The sequence below is a fragment of the Sebastes umbrosus genome, chromosome 13, assembly GCF_015220745.1.
Source record: "Sebastes umbrosus isolate fSebUmb1 chromosome 13, fSebUmb1.pri, whole genome shotgun sequence".
Lineage (NCBI taxonomy): Eukaryota > Metazoa > Chordata > Actinopteri > Perciformes > Sebastidae > Sebastes > Sebastes umbrosus.
Genome location: NC_051281.1, coordinates 25,214,445 through 25,240,051, shown reverse-complemented (window position 1 = coordinate 25,240,051; position 25,607 = coordinate 25,214,445). Strand labels below are relative to the sequence as shown.

At 39.7% G+C, this 25,607-nt stretch overlaps 1 protein-coding gene across 2 annotated transcripts in view; it reads left to right on the top strand.

Moving 5' to 3' along the window:
• Nucleotides 1-323: 323 nt before the first annotated feature.
• Nucleotides 324-25,607, top strand: part of gpr39 (G protein-coupled receptor 39) — a 40,718-nt gene continuing 15,434 nt past the window's right edge. For both annotated transcript variants that reach the window (XR_005209692.1, XM_037790775.1), the window contains exon 1: nucleotides 324-1,508. Coding sequence is in view for 1 of the 2 variants with exons in the window: in XM_037790775.1 (XP_037646703.1) it covers nucleotides 725-1,508 (784 nt within the window). In the remaining variant the exon portion in view is untranslated. The remainder of the gene's footprint in view (nucleotides 1,509-25,607) is intronic.

Sequence of the window (25,607 nt, the reverse complement as noted above, 5' to 3'; positions counted from 1 at the left end):
CAAAACTACTAGATTGTTAATCTCAACCAGTTTGATTTATTCAGTTAAAGTCAGGCAGGTTTTTTTTTCCTGGTTTTATTAGTTTCCAAGTTGCATCAAGATTCATGCGTATTTAACTATATTTTTAGTATAACTTGGAGTTAAACAAAGTGTTTCTGTGAAAGGTAGACACATTAATACTGATGATAAGAAATGAAACCAGACCTCAGCACTCACGCTGCCTGTCCTACTGTTTAATGTTTAACTGCCCTGCCCTGGTGGGCGGGAGGAGGACATTTGTGTGAGTGGAGTGTTGGCTAACACTTTGCTCAGAGGCGAAACCACCCGACTCTGGACTAGAACTAGTGACGACTCTCGGGGATCCCAGATGATCATCAGGAATGGGAGGAGATGAACTAGGCATGTGGCCACACACTGGACTTTTGGTGATAAGACGTTGAATATTTAGTAGAAAGTACTGAAGAGTCCTCATATGTTCTACTGTAGTGAGTGGGATGAAGTGATACACCTACTGAGATTTGGAGTTTACCACCCGCTGGGATACTCTCCTTGAAGAATCCGGAATAATTCCAGACAAAGAAAAGTCTTCATTGTAAGTTGTTACCTTGGAAAACGGCTCATTTCTGGATCTCGGCTCTAATCACACAGACGGCGCCCAGCAGAACTGATAAGCTAAAGGACAAAATCAATACCTGGGGAAATCTGAGCTCACCACTCCGTAACCATGGATGAGGAAATAGAGATAGCAGACGAGAAAGACTGGAGGGAGCTTGAACCCAACTACCCCGTCAAAATCTTCCTGACAGTCATTTACAGCCTCATCCTGGTGACGGGTATCGTGGGTAATTCGGTCACCATCAGAGTGACGCAAGTGCTGAAGCGCAACGGCTACCTGCAGAAGAACGTCACCAACCACATGGTTAGCCTGGCGTGCTCGGACTTGTTGGTGCTGCTCATCGGCATGCCGGTGGAGCTCTACAGCGCCACCTGGTTCCCGTTCGCGTCCGCAGGAGGGAACACTTCCTGTAAGATCTACAACTTCCTGTTCGAGGCCTGCAGCTATGCCACCATCCTCAACGTGGCCACGCTTAGCTTTGAGCGCTACGTGGCTATCTGTCACCCGTTTCGCTACAAAGCCTTGGGTGGAAAACGTACCTCCGCCCTCATCACCTTCGCCTGGCTGGTGTCCGTGCTTGTGGCCCTGCCATTGCTGGTTGCCACGGGAACGCAGGGACACATTCCCTCCCGGGCAGACACACCCGTCCAGAATCTGACTTTCTGTACAAATCTGAGGGAGCGCTGGGTGATGTACAGGGCCAGCATCTTTGTGGCTTTCGTCATTTACATAGTCGTGTTGATCTGTGTGGCCATCATGTGCCGGGCCATGGTCCTCGTCCTGCGGAAACCTTTAGCATCCGTGGATGCCGGCATCAAGGGAGCTCAAAGAGCACCCAAGCATGAAAGTTCAAAGGTCAAGACAGCCAGGAAGCAGACCATCATTTTTCTTGGTAAGTTGTTGGTTTAATATCTCAAAAAAATACACCTTGTTCTGCCAATTGTGTTTAACCAAAGAAATTATCTTAGAGTGTCTGTTTGCATTTAGCGTATACTGTCCGAGTTTTGGGGACTTCAGTGTGCACATAACAGTGGAAATCTCTGAAAAGTGTTAACAGAAATGTTATAAATGGGCCACTATGTATGGTGGTGTGTGTGTGTGTGTGTGTGTGTGTGTGTGTGTGTGTGTGTGTCTGTGCGATGTTGATATATTACCATCTTTGCCTGGGTTGCTCGGACAGCCTCTTCATCTGTTGACGCCAGCAGTGAAAACACCACATTGACTCTGTGCCACAGGTGGAAGTGACAAAGGCTTCAGTTCCAATGTCATGACCATTCAAATGATTGATTTCACACGCTGATACACACAAACCGCTTTTGTTTAGGGTGTGCTCTCGAACTGAAAGTGCGGATAAACCTTGTTGTGATAGTAACTACTGCTTGTCCAGTCAAAATGTGGTAATACAGGACTGAAGATACTGAATATATGGCAGCATGGGTGTCATATTTTCAGTAATTAATATATTTCAGTTTTTAAGGTAGCCACTATTTACAGCGTCAAAGGGCTTCTTGTCCACGTTTTAAAGGTTTCATGTTGTAGAAAGTGAGATTTCCGTGTCTTTGTTGATTATAAAGCAGTTGTAGGTGCTATGTAAATACCATGAAGAAATGCACACAGCCTGTATTCAGAAACTGTGCTTTTCTACTAGCCGCAAGGACTTCCGTAAGGTTGTGATGTCACAACTACACAGTCACTGAGAGAAGTGCTTCTAAACTCAGTGTAGTTGAAACAGATTGAGTGCCTGGCTGCAGTGACGCTATGAAGACGGTTACAGTGAAGATGCGGAAGACCGGAACACGCTGACCAATCAGAGCAGACTGGGCTTTTTTGGGAGGGGGGCCTTTAAGAGACAGGCGCTAAAACAGAGCATTCAGACAGAGTGTGAATACAGGTTTATTCAGACAGACAGTATGAGGAAAATAATGTGTTTTGAACATTAAAGCATGTAAACCAGCCAATTAGACTGTTGTCAGGCTATTAAATATGCATTATCAGTCACTATAAACCCCATAGATGTGGGTTAATAGGGGCCTACTACACCTACTAGTTTTTTTTGCATAAACCTAAAGAAGTTGTAGTTTTGTTGCCTAAACCTAAAGAAACACTTTTGTTTGTGTTCAAAACGTGACGTTTAATTCAGTCATACAACGTAGGAGGCGTATAGGCCCCTAATGACCCACATCTTTGGTGCTTATAGCGACTGATAACCTATTTAATGGCCTGATAACAGTCGAAACAAGTGTGTAAACATGTTCTAGTAGAAACCCAAAATACAAGTATGAACCTGAAAATGTGCATATGTCCCCTTTAAATGAGAAAACTCAGAAAAAAGACTCCCACAAAACCTAGTATCAAATAGAACAAAAACAATACTGCCATGAAAATTTAAAAAACAGACAGAAACTACACAAAAGACCTCTCAGACAAGGACTCTCCTTCCAGGCAGTCAGGTTTGCAATGAGTGCCAAAACTGCCAATTGCTGGCCAACCCAGATAAAGTTTTAATAACAGAATTTTCAGAATAAACAGAATGTGAGCACTGGGGTGGACATCCTGAGGACATCAGCACCGTCTCAGTCCAGTGGATATCAGCTAGTATTGGACATGAGAAGGGAGGGACTCAGAGATGTTAACGGATGCTGATATGCCCCACTGCGGATAGGCGGACATGAAAAGAGAGAGAACAGCAACAACAGACAACAGACAAACTCCCAAAGTCCCTTAGTAATACAGAAGAGCGGTCAGAGAGAACGACCACATGAATAAACAGTACACTGACAAGAAGCAGGACACACAGTCAGGAACTCAACTCCAGACACTGGAGGAGGAAGTTGTTAAAGATAAACTCACTGTTACTCCCTGTATAATGTCCAAATGCATATTTGTCAAAAAAGTTTCTTAGTAAAGGATTAAGAAATGGGAATTTATTTTCCTGGTTATACAACAATATGTACAACCTTTAAAGCTGCAATAATCAACTGACTGTGTGTAATAGAGAGTCCCGCCCTTTCACACAAAACTAAATGATACTACAGCAAACTGCGACTTTCTTTACTTGCAAGATTATGTTGTTCATGTGGGATTCATGGTGCAATTCAAACGGGATCAAAAGAATATTTGTGTCTCGCTGTTCAATACCATGGATATTTTTTTCCGAAATAAGGTCCCTTAGGATCCACTAGAAGGGGAGGGACTTCGCCTCTCTATGTAAAAGATGTGTCTTGTCGTGACAAACTCACAGAGAATTATCACCCAACTCTGCCCTCAGCTCTATTGAGCGTATTAGTCTCTTTCAGCTCATTGTTCTGTTTTTGTCAACCAGCAACTTCACTGTTTTGGTTTACTCCCATCCATCAACCTTGTTTTAAGCAGCAGCAGCAGCAGCAGGCATCTCTGATGAACCCTCTGTATGCTACCTGCCCAGCACCAAATGGCTATGCCACCTGCCCAGCACCAAATGGTAAACCGACAAAGTTAACAATTAGCTGGTGAACATAGCGGAGCGTTGAGCAGCTAAAGAGCCAGATATTTTTTCTCAGGAGTTGCCAGAGACCAAACAGAGCTTGAAAGGAGAGTAAATATTAGTTACATTTGCCAGGTGGCCAGAAACATGACTCCAAATTAACTCTAATGCTGCTCCTTGTCTGCTGGATGTGTAAATAGGCAGTTGTTTGCCAACACTCGTTCACTATAACAGCTTTATACAGCTTGTTCTGCTGCCTCAAAGTGGCCCAATTTTTTTTTTTTTAATTAAAAAAAATCAAATGACGCAGCTTTAAAGCTGCAGTAGGCAGAATGTTTTAGCATCTTTCGGCAAAAAATCCATAATAACCTTTCAGCATATTGTAATTCAAGTGTTCTGAGAGATAACTAGACTTCTGCTACTCCTCATGGCTCTGTTTTCAGGCTTTAGAAAATCTAGCCTGTGACTGGCAATCACAGGTCATTTCAGAGAGAGAAAGCATTCCTATTGGCTGTTCATTCAACAGACGCAGCTGTCAATCACTTACTCACTTGCTCCAGCTGGTGGGCGGTGCTTGGTATTTCCTCAACTGATCTCAACATGGCTGCCGGGTCACAAACTTTCTCATTTTACAGCTAAACAGTATACTACAAGAGTAGCAGAACAGAACAGTAACAGAATATTGATTCATATTTGAATCAGATCGGCTCTGATTGGTTGTTTTTCTCCGGGATGTGAAATCTTGCAGATGCTGTTAGGAGCACCGGAGGACACAGAGGCACATTTTTTTTTCCAGATTACCTGTCTCATGCACTACTGTCAGGATATAGTGACCGTTTTATAAAAATAACTTTTTTTTAATCATATTTGCTCCATTTCTACCCAATGCTGCTTTAATTTAGCACCAATATAAAAGAAGTAACAAAAGATATCTAAAAGGCTTCAGCAATCTGTTGTGTGTTCATGTTTAAAAAGCATCAGATTTTGGTTCTGGAAGTTTCAAAAAAGTGTGAAAATGGCTGTAACATTATTACATAGTAATTATTAGTATATTTACAGGTACATTTACGGTCATGGAAATCAACCAGAATACTCTTTTAATTCTTTTCTTTCATTTAGAATAAAATGCACAGCCAGTTTGAAGGACATTCGAAAATCTGCCTATAGTTGCAGAAAAGAAAGTGTTCTAAAGAAAGAGAGCATGCTGAAAAAAGGCAGCAGGTGTGATATTTTTAAGATTTGCAAAAGAACTGAATTAGAAGTATGTATAGTGAGGGCAACATATAACCTTCTCTTGTTTTTTGGACAAATGTATTGCCTTCCCAGACAGAATAGATGACTGATTTTGACTGATGACTGATTTTGGTGTTAAATATCAGATATTTTCACTAGACCCCAAGCAAAGTGTTTTCACTTTGGAAACAAGCAGTTAGTCCGTGGTAACATATCTGTGTTGTGCTACTTCCCTCTGCATTCCAGAGTGTGCCATCACCACACATCCTGTGTGTTTACTGACACACACACACACACATCACCACTCATTGTTTGAACACAGTCACCCATGATGTCATGTTGGATCAGTCTGAGATTGAGCGTATACCAAATACTCCTAACCTCAACTCCGTGGGTCTGAATCACAGCATCAGAATTCATTTTGTCTTTTTACAGTCTCACATTGATTTTATAACTTGACTGGTTGCTGATTGAGTAGCAAGGTCAATGAGCCGCATAGTTGTATGTAAGTAGACTTTTGTTTTGTGTCGTATGTAGAGTTTCTTAATTACTCAAGGCTTTCACAGTTGCATCAGTGGAATACAAAATATGCACTTTCTTATGTTGCCTTATGTATCTTGATTACAGATACTTGTGAAACGGAAGGCAATTATGGAAGTTTTTATTGGACTTTATTAGTTGTAACCCACAGAAGACATTCCACAAATGTGTACCATGATCTGCAAATATTAAAAATAAAGGGCGATTTGCAAATACGTATAACTTGTGTGAAATATTTGCAGATCATGTTACATATTTGTGGAATGTCTTCTGTGGATTACAACTATTATCTACAGATCTGCTGCGGTACCAATCGAACAAAATTCTGTAAACAAACAGGAGGAAAGTTACAAATGTCATGTGGCCCATAAATCCACAGGAAGTGATCTGCAAATGCGAAATAGATGCACAAATGTGTAGATATCACTTTACATGTAAACCTTAAAATACATATTTACAGAGTAAGTTATGCGTATTTGCAAATCGCCCTTTATTTTTGTGGATGTGACTTTACACAACACAAATACAAAATTACATGTTTGTGGATAGTGAAATATTTGCAGATCATGGTACACATTTGTGGAATGTCTTCTGTGGCTTACAACTAATAAAGTCCAATAAAAACTTCCATAGGCAATAAAATACACCACTTTTGTGTGAAATTCAAGTGAAATGCCAGTGAAAACGCACTGTAAAATAGCGACAGGTGTATTTTTTGACACTGAACTCGTTTTTGAAACTCACCTTTTCTTTTCAAACTGTGAGGTGCAGCGCCCTGATTGAAGTTGGTATAGCGCAGACAGAGAGACTTAAGGCAAACATACTGCATGAGGTGAAAGAGCTAAAGGGGGACTTGTGCCTTGTTATCAGACGTCAAGGGGCGCAACAAAGCGGCGGTATTTGGCGCCTGAACGGGCTGCACATTGTGCGTGCTGTTATTGGCTGGGGGTTACACCCCCACGTGGGACCCAAAGACTTTTTGCTGAAGCCCAGAAGAGTTCAGAACACAGCAAAATAATAAGAAAAGAGAAAATCTAGGCAGAGGGCTGCAGGGTGTCTGCAGATACAGACATCACGACACACTTCTAATGGGTCAGAAGGGATGATTGAGAAGGATTATTTTTGTGTCAGTCTATACGTTGGTTTTTTTAGGAAATTCCTGCATATTAAAGTAACCAAAAGTAATCAGAATACCAAGTCTTGGCAATGCTTTGAATGTAAATAATAAAACAACAGATCAATAATGATGAGACACTAACACCTTTTATCCCTAAATAGCATCAATAAACCGATCACAGATCTTCCTTTTAATTTTGGAAGGTCCAACTCTAGAAGATGTTTTTCACCAGGACAAAATCTGTAGTATGCATCCGTTGAGGGGTTAGCACTGAGACTATAACTAAGCTTTAGTCCTCAGGACAGCCATGTATCAGCACCACTGAGAGTCTCTGAGACATTTAATCAGCCTCGCAGCACCCTTCAGAAAAAAAAACTAATGATGGATACATGGTGACTTTCTGCTAACTCCTTTGCCATTGATCTTTTAAAGGTCCTCTATATGACATTCAGAACATTAATATAGCAGCAAACAACTATTTGCTATGTAAAGATATAGAGGATGAGCAGAGGATGAAGTTGCTCTCCCTCTGTGTGTGTTGTAATCTGAGCTCCGAGCATGTTAGTGCATGTGAGTCCCTGTTTGTGTGTCCCACTCATAGACTGTATATAAGAAGTCACCCATTGGTTTGTGGACTGACGTTTTGAAGCTTCGAGTTCGGCATTTTGGCCGTAGCCATCTTGGTATATGGCCATCACCATGTTGTTTTTTTTGCAACCAGAAATGACGCGAGAGCTGCAACCGAACGCTGAATAATAAGAAGAGATAAGAAGTTTTCTGGCGACCTGAAAGGTTATAATTAACTTTCATGAACTGAAAACACAGTGAAAGGGTTAAAGTTGTAAAACAAAACACAGACAACTCCCAGACCGGACAACGCCGACGTGGTAGCGACCTGTCAATCACAAAGTAGCCCCGCCCTAAAGCATCCCCTGCTTTATGGTCTATTTGATTCTAAATGGGACCATCATTTACTAAATGAACATCATGCTGTATTGAAGAAGACTTGAAACTAGTGATTGAGACCTCAAACTCATGTTTACAATGTTTACTGAGGTAATAAATCAAGTGGCTCATTTTCTCATAGACTTCTATACAATCTGACTTATTTTTGCAAGAAGAAAAGTCGCCCCCTTGCATTCTTAGGAAGAACACAAGTTTAGGGCACTTCCGCATTGGCTGGAATTCTCAGACCCAGAGGTAGCCCACTGGTCCCACTGGCTAGCAATCCCTCAATCATAGCTTTGCTCTGAGTTCCGTATAGAGCTCCTTTAACAAGATACTGACATATCAACTAATCTAAGGTTCTTTCTTATTCATATACAAATTTAATAATGAACGGGCCTTATATTCCATCTACTCATACGCACCTATGTATGAGGAGTACAGGACTGTGTCACTTCAGTTGTGCTGATCCAATTACCAGCCAATCGTACATCCTCACCGGCCTAATTATGTATTAAGTATTGAACAGTGTGTGAATCAAATTGAGTTTCTGTGCTCTGATGACCTCAGATGGATGTGGGAGGAGGGGTCAGCTGCATTACAACCAATCATAAAATGGAGTTTTATCCATTAGTCACAATCCATGCACTGCTTAATTGCCTAATAGAACATAATTGTTTCTGTCCTGCTGTTTGGATGTCATTTTGAACGTGCTTACAGATATTCACATCGAATGGTGTTAATGGATGACAATGGTGACATGATTATGAACATTATCATGCTGCGACTGTGATGGGCCGTCCATGATGGAAATGAGGAGGAGGGTATGGCAGTTATGATGATGATGATATTGAGGGGGAGGTTGAAGACAGTGACTGTGACAGCGATGTGGTGATTAGCTGGAGGAGATGGAGAAACAAGGAGGAAAAAGAAAGATAATGAGATTGGTATTTATGGTAAAGAGGGTCTACTAACCTTTGTCAGTCAGAGAGTGAAGAGAAGCACCATGAGAATGATTTCTTGCTAAGGGGTACAACACCAACAGCATCATACAACACTGATAAATAGTACTTACTTACGTTCAGATTAATTTAAAGGAACAGTGTGTAGGAGCTGGTGGTATCTAGTGGTGAGGTTGTAGATTACAACTTCTCCCGTGTGCCAAGCGTGTAGGAGAGCTACGGTGGCCGATGTGAAAATGTGGCCCTATCTAGAGCCAGATGTTGTACGAGTAGATTGCTTAGAGTGTGTGTGTATGTGGGAAGTGAGTGGTGAAGCATGAGAGAGAGAGAGAGAGAGCGGCGGCGACAACGGGAACGAGTAACGTTATCGACTCCGGCCCAAGCAGGAAAAGTTAACAGTGTTTGGTTTGTCCGTTCTGGGCTACTGTAGAATCATGGCGGTGTAACATGGCGGACTCGTGGAGAGGGGACCGGCTCCCAATGTAGATACAAACAGCTCATTCTAAGCTAGCAAAACACAACGACTCATTTCTGCCAATAGATCTCCCTAATTGTTACACACTGGTCCTTTAAAGCTGCATTAATCAATATTTTTATACGAACAATGGATCAAATGTTGTGTAATGTGAAAAGGGTCGCTGGTTGTGTTAAAACTCACAGAGATTTATCATCAAACTCTGCAGTTCCCCTCAGCTCTATGGAAGGTTTTAGGGTCTTTCAGCTCATTGTTTTGGTTTTGCAGCCCGCAACTTGTTTTGGGGCCGTCTCACTGCTTTAATCAGCCTCTTTACAGCCAAAGCACGCAGCTGTTTTCTGTGAAAAATGTCTGAAAACCAAATGGACACTACCAGTACCAAAGAGCAGACAGACTAAGTTAGTGACTAGCTGGTGAACATGTTGGAGCATTTAGCAGCTAAAGAGCAAGATATTTCCCTCAGGAGTTAGTGGAGACCAAAACTGAGAAGAGTGAATATTAGACTTACATTCATAGAGAGAAACAATATCGCAAACGAATGCTAATGTTGCTCCGTGTCGGTTTAAAATCGGTGTTAGCTAACACTTTAGCTATAAAAACTTTATGAGGCGAAGTCGTAATGGCCCCCACATGGCCAAAAAATGGTAAAGAGCCAGTATTCAAAATTTATACTCTTATCAATTTTGTACAATACGACAATATATGTCTGAAAAACACCGTTATTTTCCCATCTTATAGTCTTTCTAGTCAGTTGGATATTGCGTATCTGAAAATAAATAAGCCTGCACTACATTTCCAAATCATATATTCAGAAACACTGCAGTGATATTGCAGCATCAGAAAAAGTAAACAAAAAAAGGTTCATATTGAGCACCGAGGAAAGTGAAATTGACTGGATCTACCTACTCCTTGGTGTTGGTTGCTTGCTACCATCACATATACAATATAAATATGTATTAAAGCTTTTGGATGTGTTGTTTATTTGAAATTGTGCCTTATTGCTGTTTTTAGCTCAGTTTATTGGAAGGTTCCACTCTTCAATAACACTACCACAGTTATCAACAGAGGCGAGGTGATTTGGATGGTTTTGCTTTGCTTTAGTTTTCTGTTTCTAACAGGTGATTCCATGGTGGATAGAGAGAAGTGGGAGACTAAAACCCGACAGCCTTGACTGATTTTTAATCAGTCGACCTGTACTGTAATATCCCTCCTCAGTGTGTGATAGTTGTTTATGTTATGTGACTTTATTTGAACAGGGACAATGCTCTAAGAACATTAACCTTATATAAAACAAGGACAGATGTAATATACCGGGTTTCAGAAAATTACTATTGTCTGCCCGTAGTCTCTGCAGGTAGGTAGTAAGTATACTAATATCAATGTACTAGTAGTATACAAATAAGCTTACTACTTTAATACTTTTGGGAACTAAATTGTCCCCCCTTTTTAGTTTATAAAAGTATACTTTTAAGTATACTTCAAGTGTAAGAATAGTAAACTTTGTGTACACAACTAGTTCACACCTAAGTTTGATTTTGTACTGCAACTATACTATAAGTATACTGATAGTTTACTAGTTTTACACTTGTAGCCCACTTTTTAGTTTATGAAATAAATATATAAATAATATATAAAATATTATACTTTAAAGTATACTCTCAGTAAACTACTAGTTTAATAGTTTTTATACTACAAGTACACTTGTAGCCCACTTTTTAGTTTATGAAAAAATACTTTGAAGTATACCACAATGAAACTTATATTACTTATAAGGTATTAAAAGAGGACAAAATGCACCCGCCCCAAGTTTGCTGTGTTAGTATTCAACGCATTCTCAGACAGGAGATGAAATTTGTAGATGTTATTAGTTTTGTTAGGAGATTGTTCCATTGTTTTATGGCCATAAAAATGAAGGATGACTTGTCAAAGGAGGTCTAGCGAATGGTAGACCTGCTAATGTTCATCAGGGGAGGAGGAGCAGCGTTACAGTATGAATGATCTTTAAGATTAAGCAAACATTTGAGTGCATTACATTTTCAAAATTGAACATATTATATTTAGTGAGTATACTACAATGGGGATGTTGACGTGCTTTTTTTTAATCATGAATTTCAAGAGCATTTTTATATAATGATTCAAGTGGTCGTAAGGCTGTTTGGCCTCAGCTGTAAGGGAGATTCTTATACGTCTAAAATTTACGCAGATGTCAAGACAGTCTCTAAGTTTGTATCTATTGGAAAAGTACGTTTCAGTCTTCCCAAAATGTAGAACAGTAGTCATTTAGCCATTTATGCAAACAGTATGCTTGTACTTTATATCAGTGGGAATTTTGTGGGATATTCACGGTACATGCTCCACATCCACGCGCCTTCACTCAAGCTTTATTGCTCTACAGACGACAATATTGGTGTATGTATAAATATTGATGAGGCCAGATAGAGAGGGGATTATGTGTTTCTTAAGGTTGATATACAAGGCATGATGTTGTGATATTTGTACCTAAAAATCTAAATCTAAAATATTCAGTAATAGTCACTTTGAAATAATGTTTTTAGTTGAACAACTAATCAAATAACTATGTGACCAAGCAATATTCACAGCGCAATTGATCATTTTACAAGAACTTGTTCACCAGTCCATATTGTAATCATCTCACAGCCACATTATCATGCCTATAATAACTACTTCAGAATTCATAACAGCTCAGTCCTCATAAACAACAACTCAAGCAGCAATAGACTGGCAACTGGACTTCATAATGGAATATTACATTTTACTGAATATTACTAGGGGGGGTCATGACACAGTCTGCTGGCATCAACAGTATCCACTCCCCTCCTTAATGGCTGCAGGCTTTACTCTGCTGCAATATGCAATCATTTGAATATGAATTGTTATTGCAGTTGGCAGACAGAAAAGAAACCTGCTGCACATTGCATTAAGTTCCACTCTGATGCACACTGGAAAACAGTCGTTCCTGTTGTAAGCACTGATGTCAGTTATCTCCAAAGTGGCCACGTTCCTGTCACCGCTCCACTTTACCTTGAAATAACTTTTAATCCTGGTTGGGCTCTGTGACATTGGAGACTAATTAAAAGCAGAGAACACCCTTGTTAAGTTGCCCACACATCACGTCCAGGACAGAAGGTTAATTGCTTTAGATATTTTTTTTTCAGTCACTGGGAGCCAGCATTTGTGAAATGAATAGTAATTCTGTTTTGCTGCCTTCAGCCTTTGGCTTGTGACCTTTGACTTTTGCAGGCTATTTGTGATCACTCGATGAGGCTGAATAGATGGGAAGAGAGGGTGTGCACGGACACTTGAGAGAAATAAGAGGAGAAAAATAAGAGAGCAAGGAGTGTTATTCTTCAACTCTTTTCATTCAAGATGTGTCCAGTGATAATCCTCTCCTCACCCGTGTTATCACTACTGAGTGTCAAACAACACGGAAAAAGATCTATGCTATTGTCACATGGATGCCACTATATCATCTTAACCTTTGCAGTATATGTGTGACTGACATTTACCTTCTGGCTGGTGTGAAATGCAGAACAGATATTAAATCCTGCATGATCTCTACCAAACAAAAGGCCAAATCATGAATGTGGACATTTACCAAAACACTGCATAGCCTGCAATTTAAAGTGGCAGTAGGCAGACTATTTTTGGCATCATTGGGCAAAAATTCCATACTAACCTTTCAGCATATTGTAATTCAAGTGTTCTGAGAGAAAACTAGACTTCTGCACATCCTCATGACTCTGTTTTCAGGCTTTAAATCATCTAGCCCGTGACGGGAGACTTTTGCCAATCACAGGTCATTTCATCGACAGAGCGTTCCTATTGGTTGTTCATTCAACGGAGGCAGCTGTCAATCACTCGCAAACTCCAATCAAGCATTCAAACTAGGCAGTGCTGATCAAATATAAATCAATATTCTGCTACTCTAATGCTCAATGTTTTCAGAAACATCTTGTAGATATTGATATTGATATTGATATTGTGCTAAAACACTGAGGTTAAAGTAACAGGTACCTGTGCCAGACAAGAAGTCAGCATCCTCACCAGCTGAGAATCCATGCACATAGAAGACATGGAAGCACAGAAACAACACCATGTAGCCTACAACCCCTTCAACATGTTTAGAAATACAAAGTTTGACAGGCCCGCCATGCCTAGTCATGGTTCCTAAGCTGTGATTGATTTGACAATCGCTGTTTGAAAAAAAAGAAAAATGAATCACTCAATTCTTCCGAGTTGACTGCTATTAAATGAATCTGTTTGTGCAGTCCTGCTCAAACAAGTAGCCTACATTTAATAATGTTCTGTGTTTGTGCACTCACATGGTAATTACCATAGACTGAAACACATAATGATTTGCTTAAATGATTTGACATCTCAAACTGCTTTAAAGTGGACTCTTGACATTCACAAACAGCTGAAGGCTGAAACCAGCTAAGTGTGTTGCAGAAGTTTTCCTCTTTTAGAGAAAAATGTTGCTTAAACTCATCAGTCAATATTGGTGGTTATGTCCTGAGATTCAGACTTGTTTTTAAAGCAGAGCTCAGGAAAGGCACCCTAAAAGACCTATTAAAGAGGAAATCCACGTTCATTTTATTTTTATGCACTGTACACATAATTCATTTATAAGTGAGTGACAGTGAAAATGACCCTGTCTATCTTTCACCCTACCACCCGACCATATATTGACATCATATGAGCAATACCAAAGTTCCAATGTCTATATATGTAGAATAAGTCACAGACATGAAAAGAATTTCATATTTATTTTTAACTGAACAACTTAACTCCTATTTCAAAATAAAAGCCCTCTAGTGTTTGTTTGTGGACAGAATCCCTTCATTTGTTAACACAAGGCTTTTATTCTGAAATTATTGCAGGACTGTTGTGGAAAATGCAGTGTATTGCCGGGCTCCATAAATTAAAAGAGTACCAGCTTTAATCATGGATTATTATTATTATTTACAAACAGCCCAGTCCCATAGCAGTATGTGAAATATTCACACAATTTAATGTACTGATTTGTGTACATTTTTTTGTGATGGTCAGCACAAAATCAGTTGGTATGTAATCCACGTAATTGTGAACCGGGAAGTATAAAGAGCGGTTAATGACGTGTGGGAAGGAAGTCAGGGCGGATGGATGGGTCGCGTGAAACCAGAAGTCAAAGGTGATTTATTTGTCATGTAACTTCCATACTTAAGTTACATCGCTCCCAGAATTATTTTAACCCAAACCGCGATCTTTTTCTAAGTCTAACTAAGTATTTTATTTTGAAAAGACTGGAAAATCAAACTGCAATCAAACATAATAAATTGAAACCATCTAACAACGTAGATGTGGTGGGTTATTCCTTGAAGAGGATTCATAACTTTCTGGGCCTCTCATTGTCTTACCTGTTGCCATCAGCGACTCTCTGCTGGCCTGCCAGAACGGAGCCATAGCTCATGAACTGCAGCGACAGCCCAATTGCCACCCACAAACCTCCTTCAGATCGATGGGACTTATTTATTGTGTTTGACTACACATCCTGACTCCCCATCGGCCTGTTTATGCTGCTTCGGTGGCTTCTTTCCAACCCGTTTACTATCAAATATAAAATAATCCTTGGGGGGTGATTTATTGAGCCTCTTTGGGCAGGTCGATGAATGTGCCTCCCTAACCTTCCCTCGTCTCCCGGCATCTACTCTGCACTGAGTGACAGCAGCGTAGTTAAGTAATAAGCTCCAGAGCCCTGTGGCCTCTTGGCAGCTAACATAGCTAAAGGCAACACTTCCCGCGACGTGTGACAGCCTGCACTCAACAAGCTGCCTCGGAGACAATCCTGCAGATGGCTGAGAGGGCGATGGTGTAGCTGCATGGTGTGTCAGCGCTCTGAGGGGAAATCATGGGTTATACTGCGTGGGTGTGTTTACATATCTGTTTTACAACACCATACTGTTCGGTGCCACACAATGCTGTAGTGTGATGTGAGGTGATCCGTTTCAAATCTTTTCTCTCCACTTGTCACAACGGTTGGCTCAACATGAAGTATTTGACATTTTAAAAAAGTACCATTGGTTTTAGGAAATGACTAAATTGACACATATTGTAATTTTTGTAACAAGGGAAGAAGAAAAACTCACTCTTGCAGATCCTTAAAACAGAACTAATTGATTCAAAACAGACATATAAACCTTATGAAGTTGTTGTGTCCCTGCACTACTCCTAAGAGACATAAACTTTCTCAACAACAAATGCAAAAACTACTGGATTATGGAAACTATTAAAGAAAGGATACAGTATTTGGTGATTATATTTGTAGTACAATCCATAGTACTTTAGACCTAAACTCTAGTACTAGAAATAAAGCTTTCTCTTTTATATTTCTTGCCCAGTCATCCCAAAGGTCAAAGAAACTCATTTTAAAGTAATTTCTTTTATATATCCTGTTTGAGAATTTTTGCAGAAACGCTTTGGATTCATATCAGAGCCGTGTACTTTCTGCACTATTGTTCATGAACACTTATTTTTTTCTTGTCCTTTCTCATAATTTTTGGCCAAAAAGAAGGCAGAGAAAAGCTTAGAAGATCACCTTTTGTTATAACATATAAGAAACAAATCACCGGCACTCACAGATAAAGGGTCTTTTTTTAGTTTATTCAGGGCAAGAATAATTTGCCCGGTACTTTTCAATATTTGGAGCTGTGCTCGCTGCTACTTTCTACTATAACATATAAGAAGTCATTGCCCAGGATGTGCTTACTAAATATCATTTAATAAGTTAATGTGTTTCTCATAGTTTGCTTCTTCAAAAGTCCCCAGTAATTTATTATTAATATTATTATTATTATTATTTTCTATATAGTTTACTTAGTGTTCCGTTTCTCTATTAGATATGTTATATGCGATGATTACATTTTCAGAATTGTTATTATTGTCCCATTCTTGATATAATATAATATCTTAATTAATATGAATGTTATTGATTACAACTTTATAAATATATTTAAAAAATAATAAAGTTGTTGTGAATAGTTGCTGACACAATCACCAATATTAAGTCCAATGTTCACTGTCCATTTAGCCCTGTTTTGGCCCACTATTGTATGTTCACCAGCTAGTCTCTGGTGCTATACTGTAGTAGTGTACGGTGGGTATATCAGAGATTTGTTGCTGAAATAAGCTGCGTGTCCTGGCTGGGAACATGGTTGATGAGGGTGGTGGTGCTGAACCAAATGAAGATTTACAGGCTGTAAAACCAAAACAATCAGCTGAAAGACACTAAAACGCTCAGAGGAGCTGAAGGGAAGTCATGTAATAAGTGAGTAAGCCTTTCAACATCACACATATATTCAAAAAATCCATTGCTAATGTGGAAATATTGATTAGTGCAGCTGTAATATTTAGAAAATAAAAGCACATGGTAATGCTGATATTAAAATCCTGATATGGGTATTGGAGGTGGTTAAATCTGATATGCATGTTATCCCCCTCATAAACCCCCCCACTGTTTTTTAAGAGCAGATATTCGGACGTTTTAGTGATGAAGTTGCAGTTGATGAGATGAACCTTCACAGACATTTGGAGCACAGACTGCAGTGATGTTCCCAGCAGTAAAACCTTGAGGAGAGATTAGATGGGTGACTTACTGGCGTGCCTGCACTCACTCGCAGCACATAACTCACACTGTGGGAGACTCATCAGGCTCATACTGTCTTGTAAGTACAGTGATTAGAATTTCATGATGTACTGAAGCGTTTTATGACACATACATAACATAATTTTGGCTTCAAGGCAGCAGATAGAGGATGTCTTAAGCTAAGACGAGAACCACTGATTCAAACCTCAGGTCAAGAGTGATAGAGGCCCAGTTCACATCAATTCATTTCAAATCAGTGGTCATTGGATAAATAAATTAAAAAAAATACTTCTTAGATCAACTGATCTATAATGTATGCCCATTGGTGTGAGAATAATGTTCAGCTGTGTTTCTATTGAATATTAACCATAATTTATAAACATAAATGTATCTTTCTTTCTGGTTGAATATTAATCTAAATTGCAATAAAGCAATGACTGGAACCAGAGAAAAGTGAGTCCCATTTAAGATCAGGATTGGCCTGACTGCTTTCTAGATATTCCAACTACAGCAAAGATTTTAGAGCATCTTTGTGTTTGTGAATTTGTGTCACTTATTATTGTTGGTATGTAGTGGCGATGGGAATGCCATTAGTTTTGAAGGTATTAGTTCATAAACCAAAGTGTTGACGAGATGATGGTACTAGATGAAAAGTTAAGGGATCACCGAAGTCATTAGTATGCATCCTCTGGGGACCATGAATGTGCGTACACAATTTCACGGTAATCTATCCAATACTTGAGATATTTCAGTCTGGACCAAAGTGGTCCAATGGAAAAAAATCCCATTGCCTTTTGTCGAGGGAACCTGGGCGATGCTAACTTCCTGGTTGGCCTACACAAATACGTCATCCCGGGAGCAGTATATTACCATCTGTAGAGCCTTGCCACTAGCATGGTAGAAGAAGTGAAGAAGAAGAAGTGGCGTTAATGTATGCCACGTTAAAGGAGCAGTGTGTAGGATCTGATAACATTTAGCGGTGAGGTTGCAGATTGCAACCAACTGAAACTTCTCCCGTGTGCCAAGCATGCAGCAACTATGTTGGCCGACGCGAAAACGTGAAAACACAAATGGCTCTCTCTAGAGCAAGGGTTTGGTTTGTTTGTTCTGGGCTACTGTAGAAACATGGCGGCCGGCTCCGTGAAGAGGCTCATTCTAATGTAACGAAAACAAGATTTGTATTTTCAGGTAATTATACACTAAAGAAAACATACTTATTAATATTATATTCCATTTCTGCCCATATATCTAAACACTACACAACGTTCCTTTAAAATTCAGTACTGAGACTCTCAGTCTTTTACAAAAACAAACATTTCCTTTGTTTCCATGGGCTAAGCTGCTGGTGACTGCAAAAACAGCAACTTATTGCACCAGTGCCCCAATGTGCTTTCAAGACAATTAACAAGGAAAAATCATAGTGAGAAATGACCAACAGCTAAAAGGCAAAGTTTCAAGTCTTCAGTTCCAGACCAGATCTAAACACTGCTGAGCTCTCTCTCTTTAGGGATCTTTCACAGAAGTCCTGAAGTTGGAAAACTGCTTTCTTCCTTAATGAGGGCCCTTTGTCATGTTGGATGTTGCTGAGGGTGAGGCTGCAGGCAGCAGGTTGGGTTGGAGGAGCCTTTTAATGTCCTGGGGGACGCAGCGCTTCAAGGAGCTTTGCCTCAATCAAAAAGAAAAAGTGGCGCGTTTTATCACATTCACCATTCAAAGCAATTAAAAAGCAGGAGATGAGAGCAGAGGATGTGCCCTGTAGGATGACTGATGAATCACAGTAACATGTCATTGTTGCTGAAGGAATGTTTTTCTCAATTTGTTGTGATGGTTCTTGTGTTGCAACAATGATGTGTTAAGATGCTGTTTCATTTCTATCAGTGAATTTGATATTAATGATTCAGTTGGATTGAATTTTACAGAAAAGAATTCACGATATGATGAGATAAGATAAAATAACACAATATATTTTATCTTGTGTTATTTTATCTTATCTCATCATAAAATAAAATAACATAAGATAACAAGACTTTACAAGGGGTTGTTCATAGTGACGAACCATAGAGAATTATCACCAGAACTGCAGTTACCCTCAGCCTTACAGAGCATCCTTTAGCTCTTTAGTTTTTGTTTTCCAGTATGCAAACTCTACTCACATCAATCTGGTTTCCAGCTGCAACAAGTAGCTGTTGTTAGCTAAAAAGCTCTAAAACCTACCTATAGGCCTACGCTACCTGCCCAGCTACAACCAGCAAAGTTATTAACTAGTTGGTGAACACAGTGGAGCATTTAGCGGGGTCATTCCTATGTTCCCAGGGTCCTATGTTCCCCAGATTTATATGGCACATAATGGGAACATGACGAAGGGGTCCTATGTTCCCCCAACCCGTTCTCATTCCCAACTCGTCCAATACGGATGCTTAGCCAGGACCCATTGGTGTCGCTTGGTTAGGTTTAGGAGAAGATTATGGTTTGGAGTACGTTTTTGTTGACCTTGGAATGAGAACGGGCTGGATCCCTAGCTCTATATAACACATAATGGGAACCTGAAAAAGATGTTCCCCAGCTCTATTCACTTAAAATTACATGGGCTATTGTGGGAACTCGCCAAAGGGAACATAGCATGAAGTTGAACATAGGGCTCTGGGAGAAGTCCTTGACAACACAAAACCTTTTGAAAACTTTACTTAATGTGTAAACAGAATATTGAACTCTGGGGACATAGGACCCTGGGGACCTTGGGAAGATAGGACTTTGGGAACATAGGACCCTGGGAACATAGGACATTGAAAACATAGGACCCTGGGAACATAGGACCTTGAAAACATAGGGCCCTAGGAACGTAGGACCCTGGAAACATAGGACTTTGGAAACATAGGACCCTTGGAACATAGGACCTTGGAAACATAGGACTTTGGAAACATAGGACCGTGAGAACATAGGACCCTGGGAGCATAGGACCCTGGGATATAGGACCCTGGGAACATAGGACCCTGGAAACATAGTACCCTGGGAACATAGAACCCTGGGAACATAGGACCCTGGGAACATAGGACCCTGGAAACATAGTACCCTGGGAACATAGAACCCTGGGAACATAGGACCCTGGGAACATAGGACCCTCAGAACATAGGACCCTGGGAACATAGGACCCTGGGAATATAGAAACCTGGAAACATAGGACCCTGGGAACAAAGGACCCTGGAAACAAACAAACCTGGGAAAATTCTTTCAGTGTGGGGCAGCCTTTAGATGAAAAGATCAATGGCATTTTCATATCTGTCTTTTAAATATAAAGCTACAGACAGCAGCCGGTTAGCTTATGTAATGTTGCTGCTGGTCTCAGCGTTCTGTCATCATATCCTGAAGGTACAATTCAGTGTATGTTTTGGAAATTCTTGTGCAGATATATTGACTTGATGACCTTCAAATCATTCTAATTCTGTGAACAAGTCACAGTGAGCTTTTATAATGCTTAAGGTATTTGCAGTTTGCAGATACAGCTATTTGTTTTCTGTTGTGTGACACTGACAAAGACACAAGGCAGAAACATCAGCTCTTTACTAAAAGCCTTTTACATTTGCAACACAGACATGTCTAGAATTAAACTCCTTACTCTTGATTGGCCATGCGAATGGTTATGCTGCAGTCACAGCAGGTTTGTTAGTATTGTCCAACGGCATCACATCGCTCTCACCAGAGACTGAACAATAATTACCACACTCGTTCCGAAATGATTTTCTAACCAAACAGTCATAAAACTGAAGCTGTGAAGAGATGTGGCTGGATTAAATTTACAGCTCACAGCTGCTTGATTGGATTACTTTTACCTTTGGTAGCATCAACAACTCCGGAAAGAAAAATGAGTCCTTCACAAGAAGGTTAAAAGGTAACATAACATTATTACTGGACAGAGACAGATGGCCTCGTGCAAGAACAAAGCCAACCCTAAACCTCTACTGTGAGCCATCATTAAATAGACCAGGGTAAAAACAGTACTTGTGGTGATCCTTGTACTGTTAGAATGATAATTTGTGATGGTAAATGAGAACAATGTGCATGTTCATTCATTCAGTAGAATGGACCACAGTGACTTCTCAGATAGGACTGTTAATGTCAAAAGTTAACTACATCCCACAGCAGTTATGGAGCTAATACAAACAAAACACACTCAGTCACACATTCTTTCACCTCTTCTCTCTCCGTTTGTCTGTCTTCTTACTGAGCCCGCCGGGAGTCATCTGGTAGAGATATATATTGAAGTGGAAATTCATGCGCCTACTTTATCTGAACCCGTTATCAGTTCAACCCCTATGATCTGTGTGGGTGAGAGAGCACTGATCTGTGAGGGAACGGTGTGAGTCAGAGCTTGTGAAGAAACGTTTGTGTCGCTCATGGTTCATAATACGATTCACTCAATTTTCAGAGCATTAAAGGGATAGTTCGGGTGTTTTGAAGTGGGGTCGTATGAGGTACTTATCCATAGTAGGTGTATTAACTTACAGTAGATGATGGTTGGCGCGCCTCCCAGCTTGGAGAATCAGACAGGAGCACCGGCACCAGAGCAAAGCAATACAGTGCTGTTGACGGGGACGGCAGAAAAACGTATTTTAGCCACCTAAAAGAAAGGCTCACCTAAAAAATAATATTGTTCACAAGCAGTCCTTTTATTCTGAAGGAGAAGTTTTTTTTATTCTCAGGAGCGCATCTTGACTGAGCACTCTTCCAAACATTTCTCCTCTACTGTATTAAACTGTGTGCACAGTTTGCCAAACTGAATGTACAGCTTGTTAATTTGTTAATCTGTGTGCTTGTTTTATTCAACGGGTACTTAAATGATTTAGTATTGCACTTTCATAAAGTTAGGGGAAATAACGAGAGACAGATTAAATAAAGAACATTCAAACTCAAAGCAGCAGAGGCCGAGATATTCTGACATTTAGTGCCTACTATGGAATTATTAATAATAATAATAAAGTTGAGTTGACAAGTAGCCTGCAGGGTGATGCTTCTGACCAGTCTATTTTTCTCCTTACTACTTTTTCTTCATCCTTCCCTATAGCCATAAAAGATGGCTCCATTAAAAGCACAGAGAAGTTAAATGGGTCTGTGCTGGAATGATGAACAGAGAGGAGCAGACTCTTCCATAAAGTCAGCTAGTGTTGCCAAGTTGTGGACTGATGAAAACAAAGAGGAAACTGAGACATTGTGTTCAGTCTGCTCTTTGTTCCTCTGCTCTGCTCGAGTATTGTTCTGCCACCTTCATATAATCAGGGTAAAACCAACATCTGCTTCAGTCTGGAAGCCTCTTCAGCTTTACTGTGATTGATGCAGACTTGTGTGAGGTGTTATGTGTAGACATGGTGCTGCATTCTTTCAATTGAATTCATAGAAAGTAATCAAAGTGTTATTCAGAGCTGAAGTACTTCCTGCTGATCTTGGTCTTGAGAACACTTCTGACTCAGAATGTAATGTCATTGGTGCATTGTTACTAACAGTTTAATAAAGCTCACATGACCAGAATAAAAATGGGGAGTGAAACTAGAGTTAAATTGATTTTTTTCATAGCAAACAATATCTTTATATTATCAAACCTATTTTTTTCTGTGTTAAATTCAACAGGAAGAGAGTTAGTAGCGTTACCCGTTAGAAGCTGATGGGCAACACAGTCCTGCTTGGCTAAATAACGGAGCTACTAACGTTAGAAGAGGTTCCATTGATTGATTGATACATTAAGATGCATTCAAGCTCTGTTCAGTAAAAATGAGTATTGGGCGGAGATACATTCTAATTTTATCATTATGTGTTCAAATGTAATCTTATTAAATTAGGTTTTTGGTGAGAAACTTGAATAAATCAAGTTGTTTGAAGGAGATGTTTTCACAGCAATATGAAATAGATAATAGAGACGGAATTATGGCCTGTTTAACTTCCCAACACTAGTTCTAAACAGCTTATAATACACCATTAAAACTGCTGATGTCAAGATTTTTTTAATCAAAGCAAATATATAAATAAAAATACAATAATTTATTTCCTAATCATTTGAATTGTGTTTTTATGCAAATAACCACTATAGATGACAATAACAAAATACATCACTGTGTACAGTACCCTCCAACCCCCGAAAAATAGGGCTCTCCCAGAAGCTACAGTGTAATTCCAATACTATAATTTACCTTGCATATAATGTTTTTTTTGTGTAAACTATATCAAACATTGAATGACCTCAGAACTACAATTTTATTTCTTCATTTAGCACATCAATTTCAAAAGTGGCAGATAAAATTTCAGACAAAAGAAATACTTACCTACCACAGTGCCATGCAGTGGAAAAAGTTAATTTCAGATCCTGGCACCTAGTCTAAAAATTTGCCTCACATTCAGCCCAAACACATCTTTACACCAGAGTCGACACAACTGTGATACCTGCATCACAGGATTAGCCAGTCCGTCTGTTACTGTACATATCCATATATAGATAAGATTACTTCTCACTGCCTGACATGTGGGTTAATTTATGCTGAAGAATTTATGACTGGCGGCACTATAAAATCTCGGCACACACAATATCCTCATGGCATGATTGTAAGTGACTGTAGGTCTCTGCAGATTGATCCCACCATAGCTGAGCAGTATAGAGCAGCAGACAGTGAACAGATAGACCTTCACATAGACTAAGTTCAGCTCATGTGAGAGTACAAGTACAAAGTACAAGTGTGATATCATTACCATATAATTTACGACATCGTTGATAAGTACTGTTGTCGTCCAAGACCAAGATATTTGACCTCACTGCTCACATCAAGAGCACCGTAGAACTCTGGACATACATATCTGTCCTCTTTATATCTAGCCCTTATTATCATTGCATCATTTTCTTCATCATTAAATCCTATGTCTGAGCCAGCACCATAATGAGTGCACAGATGTTGTAGACCAGCTCTGCAGGCAGAAAATATGACCACATCATCTCCGTACATAAAAAGATCAATTATGAGAGTATGAAACCACCACCACCAGATGTTTTACAAGCATTTAGCTGCCCAAACAAGTAAAACATGACCAGACATCCGAACCCTTCCAAACCTCCATCTCCAACCCTGCATGGTCTGAAATCAAATGAATACAATACTAATTTAGATTCATGTTTAGTTGCTCCTCCAGCACAATGTTTGCATGACTGATTTGATCAAAAGCCTTTCAGGCATTAAAGAAACACAATGGTAGAACTCGTGCAGGCTTTTTTTGTTTTTGTCTCCATATTGCTTTAGTTTCAACCTGATCTTAGAATTGAATTAGGTTTGGCCAAGGTGACACAAGCACCTTCACTTGAGGAGGAAGCTGTTGTAGCAATGCTTTTGATGACAATTTTAACTTTATAATGTAATGTGAATAACATCATTTAACCACAAACTAACACACACTGACTACGTTTACATGTACAAAATATTCTTTTTTTTTTTGCCCTTATCCCCAAATACACAGGTTGTTTACATGGCTAATGAAAATGAATATCCCGCTAATATTCCCATTTACATGCAGCCGTGCATACTCCGATTAACGTAACCGGTGGTGGACTTGTTTGACCGTGCAAACACAGCCTCCCCCTTTCATTCCTTCAACCAGCTGCTCGAAAAGGTCAACGTTGCAATATTTGCGCATATCCAAAAACCTGTTCTTATCCAAGTCTTTCATAATGTGTAAAAGTAGGTGTGTTTCTCCTTCCGACCAGAAATGTGGGCTTTTCTTTTGGGCATGCGTCTCTGCTAACTATCAGCTAGTTGGATTGTGTATAACACACAGAGCTGGACGTAAACACGCAAAAGTTTAAACCCGTAAAAACCCCGATTGAGACGCATATTCTGAATGAGCTATATACACGTCCAAAGTATGCTCCTAAAACCTGAATAATATCGACATATCCCACATATCTTAATAGGTAAATGCTCCATTCAAAATAAGGCCTAATTCAGAATATCCACATGGAATATGCTGTTTACATGACCCTTCAGAATATTTTCATATTTGGAATAATAGAGGAATATTAGTGTGAATGTAAATGTAGTCAATGAAACTAGATCTACACACTAACATTATTAAAATGTCCAGCAAGTAAATATGTGAAGAAAACGATGTGCATTAGAATTAGACGACAGCTGTGCTCAAGAACATCTGTGCATATTCAACAGCCCCCTGTCCAAGATAACAAACCAGAGCATCTCCAGAGCAGGATTATCTATCAACAGGCACCCACGTCTCCATGACAAAATCTCCTCTAACATTATTAGATTACTTTACCATTATGAATACTAATCCTCAGTGATTTACTCAAGTTATTCAAGTGCTTTAATGACTGAGGATCTTCTGTTAGGCTTCAAATTAATTTGTTCTCACTCAGCCCTTCATTACCAACAGCCACTTCTCTGTTTGCAGTGGCTCTATTTGTGCCTGACAGACTCATAAATGACTGTAGATTTTCCCAGTCTAAGAGGCTTTTGTGAATAAGCTGTAATGAATCCAACGCAGTCGTTAATAGCAGGAAGAAACCTTAATTGACTTTTTCTTGCCATCAGTCTTCATAGTTTTATTTAATCTCCATGGGTGTTTGCCATGA